Here is a 24455-nt window from a genome sequence, read left to right on the forward strand (position 1 = left end):
CCACGGCTGTCTCTCCAGCCAAATTAAAAAAAAAAAAATGTTAAAGAGGTATCCCTCTTAATCCTACCATGGGTTCCAGGGATGGAGGGTTCCAGGGTCAGGCTTGCAAAGCAAGTGCTCATACTGGCTGGCCCAGTTCCCCTTTCTATGATGAGATTCTGTGGCAGAAAATCTCTTGTGAGGTGCTGTGTTCCCAGGACCTTCACTGCATTCTGCATGCATGGATGGATTCCCCTTGTCTGTCAGGGTGAGGTGGGGATACTATCTAAGTTACTGTTCTATGCTATAAAGAGACACTTTGACCAAAGCAACTCTTATAAAAGTATTTAACTGGGGCCTTACTTAAGAGTTTTCGAGGATTAGTCCATAATCATGGGGGATGCAGACAGACATGGTGCTAGAGAAATAGCTGAGAGCTTTACATCCTGATCCACAGATAACAAGCAGAGAGAGACACTGGACCTGTCATGGACTTTTGAGACCACCCTAGTGACACTTCCTCCAGAAAGGCCACGCCTCCTAATCCTTCCCAAACAATTCCATTTAGCTGGGGACCGAACATTCAGATATATGAGTCTTCTCATTCAAACCACCACAGGCACCACTGTGGACAGGGTACAGTCAGTACTAATGGGACTCTCCTCTGACAAGTCTGTGGATGTACAGATATATGCACATATACATGGAGGCTAGAAGAAGATATTGAATATTATCTGTTACTCTGTCCATTCCTTTTGAGGCAGAGTTTCTCCCTGAACCTGGGGCCCTTTCCTTCTCAGCTTGGCTGGAAACTATCAAGCCTCAGCTGTCTTCCTCTCTGATTCCCTTGGAGCTGGGATTACGGGTGTGCACAGGATGCCTGACTTGGTACATGGGTGCTGGAATCCAAACTGCAGTCCTCATGATTACAGAGCAAGCATGCAAATGCTGAGCCATCTCTCCAGCCCCTTTGGTTTGTTGATAAGAAATTTATAGAAGTTAAACTTTTTCAACTATACAGTTTAGGAGTCTAGATGAGGGGCTGGATTCAGTGGTACCATTAGGTGCCAGGCAAGCAAACGGGTGTAGATAGGGACCACCTAGCCACATACCTGTTCCAAACACCATGTGAGAATAAGGCTCTGTAGATGCAAGCCACCATGCTGTAGAATGAGAAGCTGCCTAGAAAAGATAGTGTCACCTGTCTGGGCAAGTTGTGTAGGTGACTTGGGTATTGTGTGAGTGAGGCTGGATGGATCAACACTAGTTACTTTAAGATGACACTCCATAAATGAGTGCCCAGTTCGTGCTTGGACAAATTCTGAGACTTCTTGGAACAAGGTGGTGGGAACATGGGGGTTTATTGGTTACCATTCCTTTTCCTTTGGTATTTTAGAAATCGTAAAATCATCTGTGGGGGTAAGGAGACTGACAGGAGCAGGGAGGGGCAAGAAAAGGGAGTGTGGAGGAGAAATATGCTCAACATATGAAATTGGCCTTGCTAACAGGCTGTACAACACGAAGGTAGTAGAGTACAGAAAAACTGACTGTCTCCTTGGAATAGTGCTGTGGCAGGAAGTGGGGAAAGTGGGAATGTAAACTCCAGTGTTGAGTAGTTATCAAAGATATTGATTGGAGAGATCAACTGCCCCGTGGTAGGATTCAGAGCCTAAACATGTCCCAAAAACTCAAGAATCCACTAGAAGCATGACTAGAATTTTATAAAAGCCATTGTTATATAGCTAGACAAATGGGGTTACTAAGAAGCCAGTAAACAACATGTACAGGAGGCAGTACCAGCTGAGTATGTGGTGTTAAACATCTTCCTAGGAGCCACCATTAGTAAACACAAACCACCTCAAAAATAGCACAAATCAAGCAGTGTGTTCCTTGCAGTTTTAGACAGACCTTCCCAAAGCGATCCCAAGTAAAGAGTAAATACTGTTTGGAATCCATGCCTGGGAGAAGGTGTCAAAGGGGGTTTGACAAAGGCCAGAAAGGCTGTGGATCAGAGTTTGCATGGGAGAGGCCTCCAGACCCTCAGCCTGCTCTGAGCTGGCCAGGCCTCCAGGCCTCCAGGCAGGGCCCTTGTGGCTTCCCTACTGTTTGCAGTTGGAGCAGTGCCGGTCCTTTCCAAGGATGCCTCCTCGGGTGAGAGGGGTCGCCGCTCCAGTCAGGTGAAGACCCCACACAACCCCTTGGACTCCAGTGCCCCCCTAATGAAGAAGGGAAAGCAGAGGGAGATCCCTAAGGCCAAGAAGCCCACCTCACTGAAGAAGGTATGTGGACTGTTTCCATGGAAGCAAAGTACTGGAAGACTGATGGACTCTGCCTCTCTCAGCCCTTTAGCTTTTTGGTGGTTCTGGGGATTGAAACTAGAGCATTGCTTATGTAGGCAAGCATTCCACCACTGAGCCATATCCCACACCCACATCTTTGGCTTTTAAGGTTTATATTATAGACCAATGTTGCACCAAATTGTGTCAGTTTTCTCTGACAAATGATCCTTCACCCTCTCCTTTTAACAAGACCGAGTGTGTGAACAAAAAAAAAAAAAATCTCTTCTTCCTTTGTGGTACTACAGAAACGCAGACGTGGGGGAGTTGCGTTTCCTTCCTCACATATGCAGCTTCTCCCTGTTGCTTTGCCAGACTGTGAAGGCTTCTTTGTGGGCCTTCTGTTCACCAGTTGGCCCTGTGCTGTGTGCTCTCTGTCCTTTAAATGTTTGTGGTAGGCCGGGTGGAGGTGGTGCACACCTTTAATCCCAGCACTAGGGAAGCAAAAGTGGGTGGATTTCTGTGAATTCAAGGCCAGCCTGGTCTACAGAGTGAGTTCCAGGACAGCCAGAGCTACACAGAGAAATCAGAAAGAAAAAAAAAGTCTGTGGTGGATGACCTTACACCACACAACTGGCCTCAGAGCCTTGTGTCTCCAGAGATGTGGCATGGAGGGGGCTATCATCACTCCAAAGGCACCACCAGGTACATTCAGCAATCTGAACTTGAGTATTTCTTAGGCAGAAGGGCCTATCTTTTAGGTACAAGTATTTCGGTGTTTTAATTGGTTGTTTGCTTGTTTTTAATTTTAAGATAATTTTAAAAGAACGGCAAGAGAGACTGCAGCAGCGACTCCAGGAGAATGCCGTGGGCCTGACTGTGGCCAGTGACGATGCACAGGATGTAGAGAGCGGTGACCAGGCCCCCAAGCAGGGCCACTCCACAGGTACCAGTTTCTGTATGCATCTGAAATAACCCTTCAGGTGGGAGCTACCATGAGAATGGTGAGCTGTGGTAGAACCTGGGTCTCTGCCAGCCCCACATGGGCCTTGTGGTAAAATGCAAGTTAACGTGGAGCCTGGAGCATGTGGTTTCCACAGCCTGGTTTTATAGGCAAAGGAGCCCCTTTCCAAGGTTTGGTCTTGTGTGATGCTGGGAGCTCCAACCACAAGACTATTTATATTTACCAAGTGGGTGAAACCTGGTATCATAACAAATTAATGTGTATGGTTTTCCAGGAGACTTTGTACGGAGTTGTACGTTCAGGGAGTGTACATAGTGCAAATGTGTGTAGCTAAAGGACTTTTCACAGCATGAGAAAACAACCCAGTGACCCTCCCCAGGTCATCTAGTTAGAGGCCTGCCCCAGGAATACTGCCCCAGCATGGTGCCAGCCACAGAGCTAGGACCTAGCGCAGTGCAGCTGTGGTGTGTGCCGTGCTGACTCCACCTCCTTTTCTGGCATGTAGAGCAGTACACTGCTCAGTACTATGTAGTATTTGCCTGGGTGAGTGTGCCCCATGTGGGAGGACATCAAAGTAGTTGGTAGAAATGAGTGTGCCCTGGGCAGTGTTGGTGTCTCTAGGAAGACATGAGCACTCACTTTCTGGAGTGGGCTTGCCACTGGAGCCCCTGCCACACATCTCCAGGTATTCTGCAGTCAGCACCTGCGGGGTTAAGCCTTGTGGGTGCTCCCAAGCCTTGTGGGTGCTCCCAGTCTTGTCCAGAGCAATGTCTTTTTGTGAGAAGTGTGGTCTTGAATTCCATCCCTAGTGATGTTACCTTGCTTTCATTCTGGTGCACTGTGGAAGTAACTGGTTGGACATGCCAAGTTGTTGCCGACTCCATTTGGTATGTTACACATAGCCCCAGACCAACACTCACAGGTGTTTTAGTGTGGTTTGTGTTAGTTGTTTTGGTTTTGGTTTTCTGTGTTGTGTTGGTTTTTTGTTTTGGGTATTTTTGGCAGTACTGGGGATCAAACCCACTGCAGACTAGCATTGCATAGTGCTCCCATAGTTAGATGCAGGAGTTAGTTGGGTTTTGTTTTGGTTTTGGGTTTTTTGTTTTGTTTTGGTTTTGTTTTTAGTTTTTTTTTTTTGAGACAGGGTTTCTCTGTGTAGTTTTGTTGCCTGTCCTGGATCTCGCTCTGTAGACCAGGCTGGCTCAAACTCACAGAGATCCACCTGCCTCTGCCTCCCAAGTGCTGGGATTAAAGGTGTGTGCCACCACCACCTATCGAGTTAGTTGTTTTTAGAAGGTTATTTGATAAAGGAATATAGCTCAGGTACTTAACATAAAAACTCAGAACTCTAACGCTGGTTTTTGAGACAGTCTTATACTTGTGTCCCACACTAGCCGTAAGCTGACTGTACCTCAGGCCTTCCTTGAGCCTGGCCATGGCAGTCCTCCTGCCTCAGCCTCGTGCATGCTGCTAACCCTAGGGTCTTTTTGTTTGAAGCATAGTCTCACTCTGTAGCTCTAGCTAGCCTGGAATTTAGTGTGTAGACTAGTTGGCCCTGAACACACACAGATCTCCTGCCTCTGCCTCCAGAGTGCCAGGATTAAAAAAAAGCATGCTCTGTTATGCTTGGCAACTAACCCTGCTTTTTATATAATTTCCTAACATGCTATTCTTTAGAATCCAAACATAAAAGGTAGAGTTTACTACTGAACTCTACACTTACTGGCAACTTTTCTGTATTTTAATAACTACAATGAAAATGAGTGAGTGAACAGACTTGCGAAGGGGAAGGGGGCAGAGGAAAGACAGAGAAAGCTGCTCTCACAGTCCATACCAGTCTTCCTGCTCCCTCTAAGGCTGTATTTGTTCTTTTTGACTGGCTCCACAAGTTTGTGGATTGCTGGTATGTCTCTGGCATCAAGACACATCTACTCTACGGGCTGCTTTCTGTGTGCCAGGCCGTGCAGGGGTGCAGAGTGATTTTGGTTTGTTGTTGTTGTTTCCCTCTCTGAAGGTCCAGAGAAGACCGAAGAATCAGTGTCTTCTACACCTGTGATTGAGGGTGAATCAGAAGAGCCGACTGGCACAGAGTTCAAGAGGGACCAAGAGGCCTGCCATCCTGCCCCTGACAGTGCCACCTTCCCCAAGATCCACAGCCGCAGGTTCCGGGAGTGAGTGAGCGCTGGCTGCCGGGGCTCGGGTTGGGCTGACTCTGACTTCTCCCCTCTGCAGACGTGTAATGGCACAGGCTGGAGTGTTTAATCCTGTGCTTGAAATCAACTGGGGATCTAGTTATGCAGTAGGGTGCGGTGAGGACATCCTACTCCTATTTGTGTCTGTGGTTCTGTCTTGCTGGTAATGATTGAAGAGGTATCCTTAGTCTGTTTTTGAAGTTGGGGTGAAGTAGCAGTGATAATAACTGGGTCCTTCCATGTTTCAGTTTCACAGAAGTTTCTTTTCCCTCCATTCTTTTCTCTTACTTGTCTTTCTTTCTTCCTCCTTTTTTATGTTTTACTTACCTTTTTTTGAGACAGACTTACTGTGTGGCCCAGGCTAGCCTTGGCCTTGAACTCACTCTCTTATTTCCTCAGTCTCTGAATATTGGGGTTACAGGTATGAGCCCCCATGCCTGGCTTCAGTTGAGTTCCCAGGGTATGATGCATTTAACATTGCTCTTAGCTCCTCTTTCACAAGGCTCTTCAGGGCAGCTTCTCTGTTCGAGCAGGGTGACACAGAGGAGATGCCAGGGAAGGCTGCATAGGGCATGCAGGGCAGGGCCTCCCCTGGCACTCCTCCCTTGGAGAGGGCTGCATCCACCCTTTGTGTCGCAAGCAGATCAGGAATTGCATGTTCCTGCTGAGAGACAGCTGGTGTCTCCATGGCTTCTGTCTGATGCTGTCTGCATTCCCTATGCCTGGGGTTCCTTTCAGCTACTGCAGCCAGATGCTTAGTAAAGAAGTAGATGCTTGTGTCACGGGTCTGCTCAAGGAACTAGTGCGCTTCCAAGACCGGATGTACCAGAAAGATCCTGTCAAGGCCAAGACCAAACGCCGGCTTGTGCTGGGGCTGAGGGAAGTCCTGAAACACCTGAAGCTCAAGAAGCTGAAGTGCGTCATCATCTCTCCCAACTGTGAGAAGACACAGTCCAAAGGTGACAGCACCCCACATCACCCAGGCTCCTGTGCCACTGCCCGGTACTCCACCCTCACGGTCAGCCAGCACAGGGTCAGTGGGCTTGTGGGCAGCTTGCTTTCAGCTTTAACAGAGCAGTCATTTCCCAGGGTCCTGTGAGCTGAGCACCTATCTAATACTGACTCTAACCCTCCTTCTGACCAAGGGACTGCCTCTGAGGTCAGCTTTCCTCTGATGACAGGGTAGAGCCAGCCTCTGCCATGCAAGCTGCTGCTCTAGAGCTCAGTGGGGTTGCTGGCGAGCTGGCGGGGGGCTTTGGTCCTGTTTGCATATGTCCTCTGTTTCACTCCTCTGTTAGCTCATTGCTAACCTGGTGTGTCATAGGACTCCAGCAGTTGGCCTGGGCTGGAAGAAGGCTGTGTGTGAGGCGACAGTGAAATTGTCTATCCTTCTGTCATGGACATTTGCCTGTCCATGTTGTGTCCTGGGTTCAGTGGTGGAAGGAGTCATGAGAAAGAATGTTATCACTCTCACACACCCTCTTCCTCCTGTGTGTAAACGTCAACCCAGCCAAAGTCACACTCTGAGGTAACAGGTCCAGATCCTGATGCCAAGTCCTGAGCCATGACCTCAGGTTACCATTTACATCCCAGACCTTGGAGCGACAACTCTTAGACCTCCTCGTGTGCAGCCCAGCAGCTCTCCTCTGCTGGCTCAGTGCTGCTCCACCGTAACCACCAGCCGAAACATGGCAGGCTTATAGTGACCTGCCAGGCTGGCAGTGGGTTTAGTAGTGCTAGATGGCCTTTCCAGGTCATGGGAGAGGAGGAGAAGACTGTTTTCTGGCTCTTGTCTACAGTGTACATCTATACAGACTAAACTGAAGTGGTCACACAAAGGCTGCTTATGGGAAAAGCGAGCCTGGGCTTCCTGCTCTCTAGCGACCTCAGCAGTTGACCCATAGGCAGACCTTGGAGTATTTACTTCCACAGCTCCAAGTAAGTGGTTTGGGTACCACTGCCTGGTGTGGTTTTAGCTTCCTAACACTTCCACTTCCCAATAGAGGCTAATCGTATGCCCCCAGGAGGCTTTCTGCTTCCTACTTGTGGGGCAGGCTCGGCTGTCAGCTCTCCCTCTCGGCCCATTCTCAGGCTGCTGTTGGAGGTATGGCCTGGGGTCCTGCATGTCTATCTAGCCCTGCCTTTGCAGAGGGCTGTCTCTGTGCTTCTGTAGTCTCTGAGGTTAAGGCTGTAGAGCAATGGCAATGTGAGAATAGGCATGTGGGGAACCTGTGAACCCAGGACCACACTTCCAACTATCCAAGAAGAGCTGCACAGGGCAGGATGCACAGCATGTTTCCTGTATTCCCTTCCCATACCCACACTATTTTCAGAATTCTCAAATCACAGTTGTAGGAAGCTGTAATATTTTAAAGTTCAAGGTTAATATGGAGTGAACATTTTATCTCTTTAGATCATGCTGTACCAAGGGCAGAGGTCAGGGGTTCAAGGTCAATGTAGAGTTGACATTTATTAGTTACTTTAGGTAAGCATGTAAAAGAGCAGGGGTCAAGGTGTTCTGCTTTGTTAGCATCTTAGTGTTCTGAAAGTTGTTTGTGGGCTTTGTGAGTTTACCCGTGTGGTCTTCTATTTTTGAGGTAAATAGGTAATTTCTTCATTTCCTTCTTGGTATGGAGCATAGAGGCGTGTGACACTAGCACCCTGACTGCCCTCCCCTCTATTGGGAGTGATCCTCAGCTGCTTTCAGGCTCCCAGTGACCAGGTCTGTCACCTGTGCAAGGTGCTTCTTCCTCTCCTCCCTGTGTTGGCCTTGCTGGTGCCTCATCAGAAGCAGGCCCAAGGTAGTAAGGAGCCAGGAGCCCATGCTTGCCAGGCATCTGGGCCTGCATAGTGTGGTAGGCACCCTAGCCTCTCTGTGCCTCTGCTTTTCAGTCTGTAAGTGGGGACTTAGTTGTCTTTTAAGGACTTTGGAGATGACACAGAGCTGATACATGTGAGGCAGTCAGTCAGCAGCATGTCACAGAGTGGTGTTAGCTAACTCTTGGTTTTCCCTGAACACAATGGGAATTGTGCAGTCTTACATTTTGGAGGTGTCTGGCTTAGAGAATTGATTCTTGCTTATGGTTGGGACACGCTCTCTCCTGGTGGAATTTGGTATGAGCAGCTGACCTTATTGTGACCATACATGGGGTAGGTTGCTGTCTAAAGAGTTAGCATCAACCCCATGTCTGTGGACCTGTGCTTATTTGACCAGGTGGACTGGATGACACGCTGCACACTATCATCGATTGTGCCTGTGAGCAGAACATCCCCTTTGTGTTTGCACTTAACCGCAAGGCGCTGGGGCGAAGTCTGAACAAAGCAGTTCCTGTCAGCATCGTGGGGATCTTCAGCTATGATGGGGCCCAAGTGAGTTGGGCCCCAACCTCTTAGCTCCTTGTCTATGGGAAGAAGTTGGGGTCATGGCCTATAATGTAAGCCTACCAACAGGCAGACCATAGCCTCTGTTAGGTTGGCCTTAAGGAGAAATCATCTCAAAGCAGAACCTTCACAGAAAGCAGTAGCCTTTGTCTCCATAATAGCACCAAGTGAAGGTTCTGAATTTGACTCTAGGTTTATTGCCAACCAAGAGGCACCACATGCCTAAAGGTTTGTCCAGGCTCTTCATCTCCTGGCAGCACTAATAGGCAGAGACCCCACAACCCATGTTACCACTACCTTACTGTCCTACAATGTGCTCTCTTGTGCTCAAGGACCAGTTCCACAAGATGGTTGAGCTGACCATGGCAGCCCGGCAGGCATACAAGACCATGTTGGAGACAGTGCGGCAGGAGCTGGCAGCACAGCCTGGGCCTCAGAGCCCTCCCAGCCCACCCATACAGGGCCCCATCCAGCCCACTGAAGAAGGCACCCTAGCCTCTACTGGAAAAGAACCACACTACAGTGAGTGCTCTAGGGAGGGGACCTCTGAGTTCCATGTTAATCAGAGCCTCAGGAGGTTAGGCGAGCAGCATGGCACTGATGCCTTCAGAGCAGCTGCGGTGGCCCGTGGTAGGTCCAGGCAGGACTGAATCCATCACTCTTGCCCATTGCTTCTGAGATCTTAATCATCAGATGTCAGAAGCTGCAAGGTGTATCATTGATGGTCTTACACTTTGAGCTAAATGTCACCTGAACGGAGGTGGTTTAAATTCAGTGCCACTGTTCACTGAGGTATGTTCTTTGGGGGCTGTGATTGATACTGGTCATTAAGGGGAGAGCCAGCCTAGCAAGTGGGGAAGAGTGAGTAGAGCTGGCCAGGGACATCTGAGCAGAGTGAACAGCTGGGAACATCTGTAACTCATGCCACCTCCTTCCTGCCTCTGCTGGCGTCCTGTGGCCTGTCAGTGTGTGTCACTTGGGCTGTTTTCCTGTTTCAGTTGAGATTTGGCGAAAGCACCTGGAAGCATACAGTCAGCATGCCTTGGAGCTGGAAGACTCACTGGAGGCGTCAACTTCTCAGATGATGAACTTGAATTTATAAAAGGAGTTCTTGCCTGTGTGTCTGTGTATTGGGTAAGGATGGGGGAGACAGGAAAAAGACTTCCTTCTCAATTCTTTACTGACCTGATGTAGTTTCTGTGACTATTGAATTGGAAACTCACTGGCCTAAGGGCAAAGGGAGCAGCTGGTGTAGACTGTGAATCCATCAGGTGGACACAGATAAGACTGGTGAGAGCCTTTCCTAAGAGCCCGTGATTCAGCTTTGCTTCTCTCTGCACACTGGACCTGGAAAATGCTGGAGAACGTGGTCCTGGCTACTGTGGCTGCCTAGGAAACACTCCATTACAGAGCCACTGAATCAGTGAGAGGAGGTGGGACGGGGATGATGCTCCCTGTGGGGACTGTGGAAGGCCCTTTCTCAGGGCCTGCCTTTGTGCTGCCAAGAATGTGCTAAAATGAGCCTCAGAAGAAAATTAGTTTCTAACATGACTTTTTGACATAAATTAATCCTTTTAGTTTTTATTTTCCAAAGAAGCAGTATATATCAAATTTGTAGATTTCAGTTTGGTATCTACAAATCTTTTTAATGAACATACAATGAATGTGGTTTCTGTCTTAAGAGGACGGAGCTTGCTTGCTTATTTTCTCTGCAAGTGAGAGGGCTTATTTATTTTGAATAAAGAGTGATTATTTAATTTCATCTCAGACTCTGGTAGTCTTGGGTCAGCGACGTCAGTCTCACTGGTTATTCCACTGGAACTCCTTACTGAGTTGTTCCTCCTCTTTGACCCTGCTAGGGTCTGACAGGTACAGTCACCACACCCAGCCCCAGAACCAGGGACTGCCGAATCCTCAGCCCTTTGCTTATGACTCTTTGGCCAAGTCTGCCCCATGTCAGGAAAGATTTTTTTTACTATCTGCCTGCCAAGAAACATGTACTAGCTTTGGGAATTCTGTTGGCTGAATTCAGTTGGACTAACATTGTCTCCAAGAAGTGAGCGGTCTGTGGTGAGAAGAGAAAGTAGAGATTGAGTCAGAAATGGACACTAACGCAGCGCTGGCCGTGTGGCCTGAGCTTGCTGCAGCAAGTACTGATTGCTGCCATCTGGAGCTCGTGGTCGGTTCAGGCCCTTTGTTGACACTCCCTTTCAGTGTGGGAATGGATTTGATGTCCGGGTCAGCAGGACAGGGAGGACTTTTGTCTTTTCCCATCCATGTCAGTAGGCAGCAAATTGGTTGTAGGAAGTTTGGAAATAGATTATTTGAGGAGAAAAGCTCTGAAATTAGTTTATGAGGATTTTTAAAGTACCCAGTCAGCTATATTCAGCAGGTAGAATTCTGAAATTTGATAGTACAAAAAATGATCTGAAATGTCTCCTGATCTGAGGGCCTTCTGCCCTGAGGTTGCTTGTCTGTGGTGTATGTTTGCTGACCTCGGCTTCTGGCTCATGCAAGAGCCCAAGCTCGTCTCATTCTGCTTCTGGAAGTCCTTCCCATTTGACCTCACCAGGTCCCCTCCTGTGGCACCCCTCCTGTGGCACCGTGGTTGTTTCCTCACTTGTTAGCAGTAGAGAACTCTTCGCTGAGGCCAGTGCTTTAGATGAAGTCAGCCAGTCTCTCTTGGCCTCCACTGTGCCAAGGGTACCCATGGTACCAGGGTCGCAGGGATGAACACCAAACTGAGCGCAGGCGCGGCGATGGTGCAGGTGCAGGCGCAGGCGCAGTGCCCACTCTTGTCGCAGCTAAACAGCGATTTCTTTTTTCATCTTCTGAGACAGGGTTTCTCTGTGTAGCCCTGGCTGCTCTGTAGACCAGGCAGGCCTCAAAGAGAGATCCTCCTGCCTCTCCCTCCTGAGTGCTGGAATTAAAGGCATGTGCCACCTGGCTGAACAGGGAATCCAATAAGCACACTCCCTGGCAGAACATGCACTGCAACCTCAAGTGTATGGTTGCTTTAGGACACAGACAGGTCCTGACAAATCCAGACTTCAGGGAAGAGCCAGGAAGTACCGACAAGGCAAGGGACTGGGCAGTTTATCATGACTGAAGCTGCACCTCACATATAACCAGTGAAAGTATTTTATAAAAGAATTCCTTTGCAAAAGTATGATGGTGCTGCAGGTGTGGTTAGTGTGCATTGGCCAGATGGGTGAGTAGGTGTCAGGCAGTATCTAGAGGAGGGGACAGTACACATGACCACCAGAGTGTCTCTGTCTAGAATTGGCCTCAGGATCCTTTTTCACACTGAGCTGAGGAGGGACCAGATACCTCACACCTGTAAGGTTACCTGATTCATTTGTTCCAGAAAGAAGGGACTTTGAGCAGGCCGAGCAAGCCAGTGTCTCCAGGGATCATAGAGGGACATGGCTTTGTTTTGAACAGTTTTAGGTTTTATGATTGACAAGAAGAGACATGTCTACAAGATTAAAGACTGAGCATCTCTTGGGCCACACCTCCCCAAGTCACACACACCCACAAGCTTCAAAGACTGTAATATAAAGACTTGGAAGCACCTACAAGACACGCTTACTCAGCACTGGCAAAACAGTTTAATACGGCACCAGAAGGTTTGCATAATTGACCTGTTTGGCTTTTCTACCTCAGAAGTGGAGCACTGACAGGGTAAACATGGGTGGGAACCACTGTGCTTTGGAAAACAGCCTTGTGTTCTGAGATTAGTGAAGAGCAGTTGCACTCAAGGTTTAAGGCAAAATATTCTCACATGAAATCTCACCTCTCCTATCCCAGGGTGGACCCTGGAACAAAATGAATGACCTGTTTACTAAGTGGCCTCATCAGCAGACTTGTCTTAGATGCATAAAACCAGAGTAGAGATTAGCTGTGCTGACCCTGGGGGAGGGGCTTGAGTGAGCAGTGAAGTCCTGGGGATAATGCAGGGGTGGCCACCGTTGGGTGAGCTGTACACAGTGCTCTATCAACTGCTTGGATGTGGAGCCTCCTAAACAGCTCAGCTACCTATGTCCGCCAGGCAACTAACCCTTCAGTTACGTAAGCAGCTAATGTAAAAGTGTCCTGGTCTCTGTTCCATGCCCATTGGGGTTCTGGCCTAGAGATTCCCAGCCTCTAGGAGGGGTCACTCAGACAGTGGCCAGTGGCTGTGTGTGGAGCCAACCAAGACAAAGCAGCTTGGTGCCATGGGTGCTGGTGCCTTTATCAGGTATGTCTGCAGCTGGTGTCAACAAGGTCAGTTGGGATCTGTTAAGAATTGCCTCAGGGGACTAGAAGTTATCCTTGCTGCAGCTCTCCTAAAAATAAAAAATAAAAAAAAAAAAAGCAAGGTTGAGTTTGTGGCCTAATAGAATAGGCGGAACCCACCCACCCAGGGTGTAAGGACAAGAGTACTCAAGTGGTTTCCCCAAGGACTTGGAGGCAAAAGCAGCAGCCTGTGTGCTCAAGCTCCTGATCCTCCTGCTCCAGACAGGTGAGCCAAGCATCCTGCCTTCACATAGGGGCTGCTGTCACATGGCTGAGTTGACAGCATCTCCTAGTGTCACAGAGGACCTTGGAGGGGAGATCTATCTGTACAGGTTCTGATGGGAGAGGACTTAGAACACTGTTGACAGTCTGGCAGTCATCTAACCCACATTCTTAGGCCTCCCCGAGGGTAGAGCTCACCATTTGTGTGTGGTAGCTTGTCTCAAGGTAAATCCTGGCCAAGGTGTAGCACAGTGACTTGAGCCTGCCTGGTGATGCCCTCACTTCTGCAGGCTTGTAGGTAGTGACAACCCTACAAGGGCTGTGCCAGGACACACCCTCTCCCATTCCTCAGCAGCAGCTAGTCTCCTGCTCTCACGAAAGCCCTGAGTTCCAGGAGACCTGTCCAAGGGCTGGACAGCAGTTACTGGCCTATACATGACCTACATACCTACTTTTGGTCTCCTCTACCACCTGGATTCTGCTAGCCTCAGTGACAGCCCAGATTTCCCCTAGGGCAGTAGAGAAGCAGAACTTCTCTAAAAGCTGAGAGGAAGCCAGAGGGGCCCACTGGCAGAATAGGGGTTCTCTGCAAAGGCTCCCTGGTGGCCCGGTACGTACCCATGCCTTCCTCCAGCTCTGCATCATCCGATCATGCTCACCAGCCACAGCACGCCATGCAGAGAGCTCCTGGCTCCATTTTTCTTGCTGGTATGCCTCTGGAAGACAAGCAGAGTCAAGGCCACAGCTTTGCAAACCTCTGGAGTGCTATAGGTGCACACTGTCCATCAGGCTGAGGGGTGGGTGAGTCCCAGTTCTGATCTGCTCTAGTGGCCTGACCCACTGAGGAATCCCCTTGCTGGCCTGAGTGGCCACAGCAGAGCTCTGAGATACCAGTGGACTTTGCATTTCATTACTGGTTCATTGTTTTTTTGAGACAATTTTGCTTTTTTGATCTAGTGGGCCTTGAATTCACTCTAGCCTAGGCTGGACCTAAACTTGAAATCCTCCTGCTTCTAGTTCTGGGATTCCAAGTATGTGTCACCTCACAGTCACTATCTCCACTCACCCCCTTTCTCCCAGCCACAGCTCTGGTGGCAACTGCTCTCTACATCCCATTGCACTTCCTGGGTGGCAGAGACCCCCACATTGCTGGTGAGCTTGTAGACCCCTTCAGTAAAAGAGGTGCTGAAGCTCAAATTTCAGGTTAGCTCTCACCAACATTGGTTGCATCTGGGGAAGCCAGCATGGCTGTGGATCCACGGGTTGGGGAAGATTTCCCTCGCCTTTCACTTTCCATGGTCCCCTAGGTGTGCTTTCTGGATTCTGAAAACAAACTCAACAGTATGTAAGGGTGAAGTACACCATGTCCTTGAACTGCTGCCTATGCCACCAATGTCAGAGATAGTCTCACAGACACGACCCATGCAGCATGGAGAACAGGAGCCCTAATGAAGCTCAGACCTGCTGGTCACAGGGGGAGAGGGAGCTGGTTCTTCCCAGCAATCCTTGGGGGCCCTGCAGACTGATTGTGACAGCACAGGTGGCAGTGCCGCCTCTCCAGCTAACAGAATCCCTTCACCCTGCTGCAGCTTTGCTGGACCTGGAAACACTTCGGGCGGCACAGATTAATACTGAACTGCCCTAGCATGGTTGTATCCTATAATCCGTGTGTGTGTGTGTGTGTGTGTGTGTGTGTGTGTGTGTGTGTGTGTGCGCGCGCGCGCGTGCGCAGCATTGTCGTCCTGCTCTTCACCTTGGGTAATGCTTGGCCCTTGTGGGCCTCTGTCTCGGCATCAGTTGTTTGTTCATTCTTGTGAATTAGCTCGCAGGGGACCTGGAAAGTGGAAAACTGTGAGACACAGCTGCTATCCCAAGACTACCTCACAGCAAGGCCTACAGTGCAATGCTGGGTCATCTGGATATGGGAGGGGGTAGCATGCGAAGGTGCCTATGGCTTCAAAGACTGCCCAACCAGGGACCACCCTCCCTCTGCCCTAGCACACAACAAAAGGTCTGTGGATTGAATCCATAGCCAGCAGACCCAGTGGTCATTCAACCCTGAAGGAGGAAGCCCTGCCCTCTCCTCAGTGAAGTCTCTAGATCCCCAACACAGCTAAGCCTTGCTGTGCCCTGTTACTTGTTCTAGGTCTGGGCAACTCCTGAGTTTTGATGCTGAGTCCCACCTCTGCTGAGACAGAACTTGCATTCTGTAAGAGGCAGGGGAAGGTGGGGATTGTAGCATGCTCAATGGGAGAAGAGCTGGGCCCCAGCCTATTCCTTCAGCACCATGCACAGCATCACCTGCAGGGGACGTCTGAGCTCCTCACCCTGCAGTTCTGACCACTGGCTTCCTGGTGAGCCTCAAGCCATGCTGATGCTACTTGGTCCAGACCACACACTTTGAAAAAGGCAACTTGGAGAGAAGAAAAGTGGTGCAAATGAGGTGTATCCATGTTGTCTAAGGCAGAGAGCAGATCACCTGCTGTAACCAGCAGAATGCAATAAAACCAAAAACTTCATTTCTAAAAGACCCAATGCCTCATTAAGGTTTAGAAGGTAAAGTTGAGAAAATGTATGAGGAAGTAGAAAAGTTAAGAGATGACAGGAAAGAATAAGGCAGCTCCTTAGGGGAACTCTCACATCGTGGAAAAGTCCTGAACAGTAGAGGGGGAATAGTGAACACAGCCATGCCCCAGCGCTGGGGGACAAGTGCTCCCTATTTAATGGGCCCTAGAAAGTGAAAAGACCAAGCCATTTTGAATTGTCACTGAGAAAACAAGCTTCCAGAGAAAATAATAAAGGCCTCGGGTAATAGACACACGGTGAGACTCTGTCTCAAAAAAGTGGGAAGGCTCAGGTGAAGGGCCTAGCACCACCAAACAGTGACCTCAGATGTCAGAATGGTGTCTGGACTGTGCATACCCAACTAGACCAGCACTCAGGGATCACGCTTTTGTTTTTTTGTTGTTGTTTTTTTTAACTTCCATACCTGTTTTATGAGGTATGCCACAAGACCACATTAAAAAACAAAACCAAACCAGCAGCTCAAGCCAGGTGGTGGTGCATGCCTTTAATCCCAGCACTCAAGAGGCAGAGCCAGGCAGATCTCTGTGAGTTTGAGGCTAGCCTGGTCTACAGAAGGAGATCAGGACAGACACCAAAACTGTGTAGGGAAACCTTCTCGAAAAATCAACCAAACAAACAAAAAACCCACAAAAAACAGCAGCTCAATAAAAGAACACATGGAAATCAGACCGTTGTTCCAACATGAAGACAGAACTCTGGCTTCAAAGTGAGGAGAAATCCCAAACCAGGTGTGCAAACCTGTAATCCCAGCACTCAGGCAGCTGAAGCAGGGGGATCACAGGAAACTGGTTTGGACTGCAGAGTGAGGGATTGCCTTAAAAAGCCATCCCAAAGTAAGACCTTGGCTCTTCTGAGAGGCAGATGATGGAAGATTTCTAGGTTAGTAACAAGCCAGAGTGTTCATTGCTCAGATGAGCAGCTGGTATTGAGTTTATGGTAGCTAAGTACTCTGCAACTGGAAATCAGCCTCACGAGGAATGGTACAGGAAAGAGTGTGTGTGTGTGTGTGTGTGTGTGTGTGTGTGTGTGTGAGAGAGAGAGAGAGAGAGAGAGAGAGAGAGAGAGAGAGAGAGAGAGAGGGAGGAGAGAAGAGAAAGATCAACCACAGGCTCACTGGGGCTTGGAGCTTACTGATTTGGCTAGGCTGGTGGCTGGTAGGCTAGTGAGCATTTGCCTGTCTCTGCCTCCCCGGCAATGGAATTAGAAATGATACCATCACACCCAGGTTTTTGGGGTTTTGTTTGTTTGTTTGTTTGTTTTTGTTTTTGTTTTTTGAGCTGAGGATCGAACCCAGGCCCTTGCACTTGCTAGGCAAGCACTCTACCCCTGAGCTAAATCCCCAACTCCCACACCCAGGTATTTACTATTACATTCTTCTATTGGGAGGGAGGGGGAAAGAGAGAGCGCACACACATGTCCACCTGTGTGTAAGTCAGAGAACAACTTGGAGTCAGCTCTCTGTTTCCACTACATGAACCCCAGGGATCAAACTAGGTCATCAGGGAATCACTTTACCCCTTGAGCCTTCCAAACCCCACACTCAATTTTTCACTTAGGTCCTATGGGTCAAACCTGGGTCCTCAGGTTTGTAGGGCAAGCACGTTGTCAAGAGCCTCATCTTCCCAACCTCCACTGTCTTAGTAACATAAATTCAACTTCTCTCATGGGGAAGTGTGGGACAGGAAGTATTAGTATATGTGGTGTATATGTGTGTTATGTAAGTAGCTCTGCACATGTAGCCATGTGTGTAGCATGTGCATCTGTGTCTGGTATGTATGCATGTGTGTGCAGGCATACATGCATATGGCATATGTACACACGTGCAGGTGTGTTTGTAGTGCCTGTGTGTCACAATTCACCCACCGTAAAGCAGTGAAAAGCTAAATCTTCATCTTCCCCAGCAGAAAATGAATAGGTTGATCCTCAAACTGAAGTTTCCCATGAGTGTCTTTACAGAGGCTAAAGGTGAGCCCCTAGAAGTGTTGCTGCCAGAGTGGCCTGAACTTACCATGCCTCATCACAGTGATCTGAACCTTTGAGGTCTGGTTCCCTGCTGAGGAGAGGACAGAGCAGCTGTAGTCGGTGGTTTCTTGGACAGTGTCCCGAAGCCAGCTGAGCACATGGGCCCTGCCATCAGGCAGCATGTGGGTCTGCACAGGAACACATGTCTCCAGGGCATGTCTGTTCTTCTCCCAGATGAAGCGGATATCCGCTGGACCTGTGGGCACATGGACTTTCTCAACATCTCCACTCAAGATTCAAGGGGATTGCCCAATCAAAGGCCATCTTGGTCCCAACTGATCGTGACTTGAGGGAGCTTCCAGCTCTGTACCAGTCTCTCCTGGAGGAACTGAGTCACAAAGTTCCACACCTGCCTTTAGCCTCTGTGGCTTTCCTGTGGGCTTCCTGCTGTGACATCAGGTGCTTTTATTCAGGGTACACTTGCATGGCCTGTGCCTTCCATAAGACATGGCCTCTACCTCTTGCTTCTGGTTGTACTGTGTACCCCCTCCCCAGTGAAGTGCCCAATGACAGTGTCTGGAAATATGGTACCTGTTATGCAGGTGTTTGAACCCTAATTCCACATGACCTTGAACTCCTGATAGACCTGGCCCCACCCTCCAGGTGTCAGGATTACATGTGGGTACCACCTCACTCTGCCTGGTGCTTTGGGGTTTTATACTAATTCTTGAGGACTAGCCAAGTGTGGTGGTGCACACCTGCAGTTGCTGTACTCAGGAGTCACCTGCAAGAATAGATGGAAGTTTGGGGCCAGCCCTTTCCTACCTCTGGAGTGCTGGGATTATAGGTGGGCTATTGGGCCGGTCTGCCAGACATCATGTACATGTTGGGGACCAGAACTCTGGTCCTCATGCTTGCACAGCAAGTGCTTTGTCTGATGAGATACCTCCCTGCTCTGAGAATTATTTATTTTATTTGTTTGTTTATTATTTTATGTTTATGGCCATTTTGCTCACATGTGTGTGCTCCACATGCATGCAGTGCCAAAGGAGGCCAGAAGAGGATACTGGATCCACTGGAAATGGAGTTGCAGGTAGTGTGAGCCACCATGTAGGTGCTGGAAACCATACCCATGTCTTTTCCAAGAACAAGTGCTCTTAATGGCTGATCTATCTTTCTAGCCCCTTGAATTTTTAAAATCTATTTTCTAAGAGCTTATAAATAAATGTTACTTTTAGAATTTAAAAAGCCACTATCTGAAACAGAATTGATCTAGGATTACACACCTGTAATCCCAGTACTCAGGAGGCAGAGACAGAGGGTTAATTGTAAGTTCAAGGCCAACCTGAGTTATATAGCAAGTCCCAGAGTTCCAACCTAGTCAGGGCTACATGCTGAGACACAGACAGACAGACAGACATACAGACAGATAGATAGATAGATAGCCTAGTCAGGGCTACATGCTGAGACACAGACAGACAGACAGGTAGATAGATAGATTGCCTAGTCAGGGCTATATGCTGAGACTCAGACAGACAGATAGATAGACAGACAGACAGACATAATTAAAAAACAAACATAAAACCAGGAATGTGCCACATTCTCTGAGGGACATTCCAAAGGTGTTCCAGAAGCATCAGTGACTACCCATCCGGCTGCAGACTAGTGGACAAGCCCTGTGGACTTAAAAAATAATTTGTTTTCCACTCAAGTGTTTTCATTCTAGCCACAGACAACTCCATGTATTTACAGATGTATGTGAATGTGTCTGTGCATATGCACACACATCAGTACATGTGTAGAAGTCCAACTGGAGAACACAGATGGAGTCACTCCTTAGTGTCATCAATTCCAGATCCCTGAGGACTTCAAGAGACATATCTGTAGAAAACCTACACATAACCTCCTCCTGAAGACTTTGGATCATTTCTAGATTTCTTATAATGCCTAATACTATTCAGACACTTCTTAAATAGCTGTGAAACCATTTATTTAGTGAGCAAGACAGAGCCTGTACATGTCCAGAACAGGTGCAGCTCTGTGGATCTGGATCCACAGTGGGTAGAATCCTGCGTGTGCACCTGCAGATCTTAGGGCCAAAGGCCTCCTTCTGCATAGCTACTCAATGCTTTTCACGAAACCATATTGTATTAGCCTTCCTCTGCAGATGGGCATCAATCTAAAATCCTTGAGGTATTGTGACCAAGGGATGAACACGAGACACTAACTCTAGTTTTTTTTGTGTGTGTGTTTAAAGCCCAGCCTCCTCACATCCACTGGAACACACTGCCCTAATGTGAGCACAGAAGACATAGAAGGAGTCTCACAACTAAACCCCCAAGGAAAGAATCCAGGTAGCCTGAACTGGAGCTAATCCCCAAGCCCCATGAACAGGAATCTCCAACTGCAAAGCTCCTTGAAGACCCAGTTCTTAGTGTGAGATGGAAGCATGTAGGACATACTGGCTGCAAACCCCACCCCACGAGGACAGACTTAAGCACCTATAAACTCAAATATGGCATAACTGTCAGACATGAAAGATGGTGAAGTGGTACTTACTCTCTGTTTATTCTTTAACTATCCAGTTCCTTCTGAGTGCAGAAATTAAAGAGAGGGAGAAGGATCGTTAAAGGCAGTGGGCAGTACAACCCCATCAGTTCTGCGCCATCTGACACTGGGCAGACCCATAATGAACCTATGTGTCACAGGTCGCCCAGACACATCGCACATACAGGCCTCACAGAGTTTTTGTTTGGTTTGGGTTTTTTTTTTTTTTTTTTTCTTTTTTTTTCAGAACTGAGGACCAAACCCAGGGCCTTGCGCTTGCTGAGCAAAGGCTCTACCATTGAGCTAAATCCCCAACCCCCAATCTTCCCCTACCCCATCCCACCCCCGTGGTTTTGGCTTTTCAAGACGGGTGTGTGTGTGTGTGTGTGTGTGTGTGTGTGTGTGTGTGTGTGTATGTGTAGCCTTGGCTGACCTGGAACTAGCTCTGTAGACCAGGCTGGCCTCGAACTCAAAAGTTCTGCCTCTGCCAGGATTAAAGGTATGTGCCATCATCTCTGGCTCAGGAAGTTCTTTTACTCATGTCCCAGGTAGGAGTTCATTGAACAGTTGTTTCTGCCTTGGGCTACCTTTATGTGGTGGTAGATATTATCAATTTGACAGGATCTAAAATCACCTAGGAGACAGGCCTTTTGGCATGCCTGTGAGGGTTTCATCTAGATTGGGTCCTAGAAAGAAATAAACAAGAGAAAGCCTGGGTGTGGTAGTACACACCTTTAATCCCAGCACTCAGGAGGCAGAGGCAGGTGGGTTTCTGTGAGTTGGAGGCCAGCATGATCTACACAGTGAGTGCCAGGCCAGCCATGGCTACACAGAGAAACCCTGGAGGGTAGGTGAAGAGGGTGAGGTCGAGAGAGCATAAACTGATCTGCTCCTGCTATCAAGCTTCCTTCATGGACACATTCTGTGAACTAAATAAAACCTGCTCCCCTTAAGCTGCTGTTGTCAGCTACTCTGTCTTAACACCAACTAGGACATACCCATGTGGGCTCTTCCTGGCATCAAGTCAGGATACTAGTCATAGTAATAGATGTTTACATTGAAGTCTTTTTGTAGCGCCCAGACACTTTTGGGATTTGGCACCAAATGTTGGTTAAATCGGTGCTGCTGGCTGCCACCTGCGGCGGCTATGCCTAAAAAAAAGTGCTGGAGGAGAGTCACGAGCCACAGTTACCTTTTAGAGCTTTATTGAGAGAGGGGGAGAGAGGGAGAGATGGAGAGACAGACCAACGAAGGAGGGAAGAGAGCAGAAAGAGAAAAGGGAGACACAAAGAGGGCCCCCCTGCTTTTTAGGCTGGGCCGTCCCAGGCTGATGGCGTAATTAAGGACAGAACCCTTACAACTAGGCCTCCTGGCCAGGAAGGATTCTGGTAGAGGCCTCACTGACTCACCTGTCCCCGCGGACTGGCCACTCTCCAAAAGCCTGCACTCCAGCCACAAAGGCACTTTCAAAGCGTCCCTCAGCCTCAGAGTCCCCCTTGGTCAGTATCCAGTCCATTTCACACAGGACAGATCAGCAGTGCAGGGCTTTTTTCTAGAAACTTCTCACACCGTAGTCTCAGGTTTCATGAGTTCCCCCAGCAGCCATATCCCATTCGTACAGACTGCTCTGAGCAGTGTGTACTGCTTGCTCAAATGGTACCTTGATGGACCTTGCTAGCCTGGAATTTAGATCAAGTACAAGCCTGTCTCTTACCTGTGAGGGAGGCTTCAGCTCAAGTAGGAAGTGTGTCAGCCTCTCTCCCTGGCCCTGAGTCACTGTCCCCAGACACCTCATCATGCAGGTGGTCAGGACTGCACCCTGCAGTCTTGAGAGGTGACTATTTAGCCACCAACAATGGCTTCTTAGGACTGTGGACCCGGAACACCCCCTGGAATGAGTACGCTGGGTTCTGGACCCTAGGGAACCAAAGCTTACTGCTCAAAGACATGTCTGATGCTCTCGTCTTCTATCAGGATGAATTAGTGAACTGAAGCAGCAGGCAGCCTGGACCCTGAGCATACTCCAGGAAGTATTACAAGGCAGTGAGAATCAGGGTAAGGGTCATGATCTTTACCACAACCACCTCCTGAAGGACCAGAACAGGAAAAGGCCCAGTGGCTGAGTCATGGATACTGGATCATGGGAGATCACTTTCTGGTGTGCCCCTACCCTCCTTGAGAAAGGAAGACACCAAGGACTCTATTTCCTCCAGCCCCACCCACCTGGCTGCCCACACAGGTCTCCATTAGTGCTCTTCAGCACTAAGAGACAGGAAAGGGACAGGGAGGGGCCAGAGAGCCTCTGTGAGCCCAGAGCCTGCAGCTGCCTAGACCCCAGGAGGCCCAGAGAGGAAGAAGCTTCAGTAGTTTCCACCATCCAATTCCTCAGCTCTCTTGGGGGTGCCCAAACTCCTACCAAAACTCAAATGCTGCTAACAGGGGCCAGCTGAGGGGACCCCAGGCATGTAGGTGCTCAGCCTGGAGCCTTGCTTGGTAAAAGAAATTTGCTTGTGCCATTAGTAAAGAACTTGAAGTTAGTGTCTTAGGTTATCAGGGTGGGCCCAAGTATGTGCCGTACGTGTATGGTGGGAATACTGTTTGTCTATAGTGGCTATGTGTAGGGATGCGCACATGGCGTTGACTGGTGTTTTATGGTGTGGGTGATTTGTGGTGTTGGTGTTTTATGTTGCTGTGTGCTATGTGGTGTGTGTGTGGGTGTGTGTGTGCGCGCACGCGCTGTTTGGTATGTGTGCTGTGTGATGTATATGGTATTTGTGTGATGTATGTGGTGTTTATGGACTGAGTAAGTAGTAGGTACATTTATGTGTAGCATGGTATGTGGTGTGGGTTATGTGTATAGTATGTATGGTGTGTAAGTAGGATGTATGGTATGGCATATGTGTTGTCATATATGTGGTGTGGGTAGTATGTGATATGGTGTGATATATGTGGTGTGTGGGGTAGTTTAGTATTTGTGGTATAGTGTAGTTTATGTGGTATGTGGTGTGGTGTAGCAGATGGGATGTGATATATGTAGTGTGGTATATGTGGTATGGGGAATATGTGTGGTGTATGTGGTATATATGGTATATGTGGTATGATGTAATGTGTGTGTAGTGTGGTGTATGTGCAGTGTGGGGTGTGGTGTGGTGTGGCATGGCATATGTGGTGTGTGTGGGGGGTGGTATATGGTGTGCATGTGCCAACCCATGGCAGCTGGCAGCAGGAAAGGATAAACATGTATTTACAAGTCACACCCGGACACCTGGGAGGCAATTGCAGTGCAATGTGGGGCAATATAGTAGCTCCGTTCTCTCACACACCTGGCTGGTTATGCACAGGGAGCTCAGTGCTGTGCTGGCCTGCACAGACTCAGACACAAAGGCTTGAGGAAGGCAGTGCCAGATCCTGCTGCCTTTCCTGGCACCACAAGGGAGGTCCTGTAAGCACTAGGCTGTAGGTAGTCTGACCTTTCCAGCAGCCATGCTTGGGGCAGCTCTGGTGGCTCCTGATGCTACCTGCCCTGGTCATCTCACTTACTGCAGCAGGGGGTATCTCAATGCCTCTCAGACTCTGGGAAACATTCATCCAACCCAGATGACATGGAGGCCCTGGGTGGGAGCAGGGGTGGGCAGACTAGTCCTAGTGCAAGCCTAGCTATCTGACCCCTGATCAACTCTCTCTGGAGGGGAGAGGCTCCCCAAGATAGCTCGGGGTCACCAGCAGAGCCAGTGTGGGCACCAGGGCACAAGCCAAGAACCTGAGGATTCCCTGTCCACCCTCTCTTTAAGTCTCATGTCCTAAAAACAGCTCACCAGGCCTTTAATCAGCCAGTCCCAAGCCCACTTACAGCAACCATCATGCTAACAGCTGCTTTACAAAGGCGAAAAACCCAGGTCACGTTCCCAACCTGCCCTGCCCTGCCCTGCCTTGCCCTGCCCTAGGCTGTAGGATGAGGCTGTGGTTGGGCTGGGAGAGGCAACTGTAGTCTCACCTGGGCCAGCTGCCTTTGCCTCCTCAGCAGATACCAGAGACAGAACCTGAACACACACCGCCTCTTGAAAAAAG

At 48.9% G+C, this 24455-nt stretch overlaps 2 protein-coding genes across 13 annotated transcripts in view; one reads left to right on the forward strand and one right to left on the reverse strand.

Annotated features, from left to right (window-relative positions):
* Secisbp2 (SECIS binding protein 2) overlaps window positions 1-10554 on the forward strand; it is a 28553-nt gene extending 17999 nt beyond the window's left edge. For all 7 annotated transcript variants that reach the window (XM_036187049.1, XM_036187055.1, XM_036187052.1 and 4 more), the window contains 7 exons: window positions 2092-2258; window positions 3069-3201; window positions 5234-5390; window positions 6150-6370; window positions 8626-8780; window positions 9125-9314; window positions 9791-10554. In XM_036187049.1, the coding sequence (XP_036042942.1) occupies window positions 2092-2258; window positions 3069-3201; window positions 5234-5390; window positions 6150-6370; window positions 8626-8780; window positions 9125-9314; window positions 9791-9894 (1127 nt within the window). In that variant the 3' untranslated portion in view covers window positions 9895-10554. The remainder of the gene's footprint in view (window positions 1-2091; window positions 2259-3068; window positions 3202-5233; window positions 5391-6149; window positions 6371-8625; window positions 8781-9124; window positions 9315-9790) is intronic.
* A 1826-nt stretch (window positions 10555-12380) lies between these two features.
* Sema4d (semaphorin 4D) overlaps window positions 12381-24455 on the reverse strand; it is a 78035-nt gene continuing 65960 nt past the window's right edge. For 4 of the 6 annotated variants that reach the window (XM_036186941.1, XM_036186940.1, XM_036186946.1 and 1 more), the window contains 3 exons: window positions 17887-18096; window positions 13911-14008; window positions 12381-13120 (listed from right to left, as the gene is read on the reverse strand). In XM_036186941.1, the coding sequence (XP_036042834.1) occupies window positions 13094-13120; window positions 13911-14008; window positions 17887-18096 (335 nt within the window). In that variant the 3' untranslated portion in view covers window positions 12381-13093. Of the gene's footprint in view, window positions 13121-13910; window positions 14009-17886; window positions 18097-20399; window positions 20432-24455 lie in introns of those variants that run through there. The other 2 variants (XM_036186944.1, XM_036186942.1) reach the window with 2 other exon arrangements.

The sequence above is a fragment of the Onychomys torridus genome, chromosome 5 (assembly GCF_903995425.1).
Source record: "Onychomys torridus chromosome 5, mOncTor1.1, whole genome shotgun sequence".
NCBI lineage: Eukaryota > Metazoa > Chordata > Mammalia > Rodentia > Cricetidae > Onychomys > Onychomys torridus.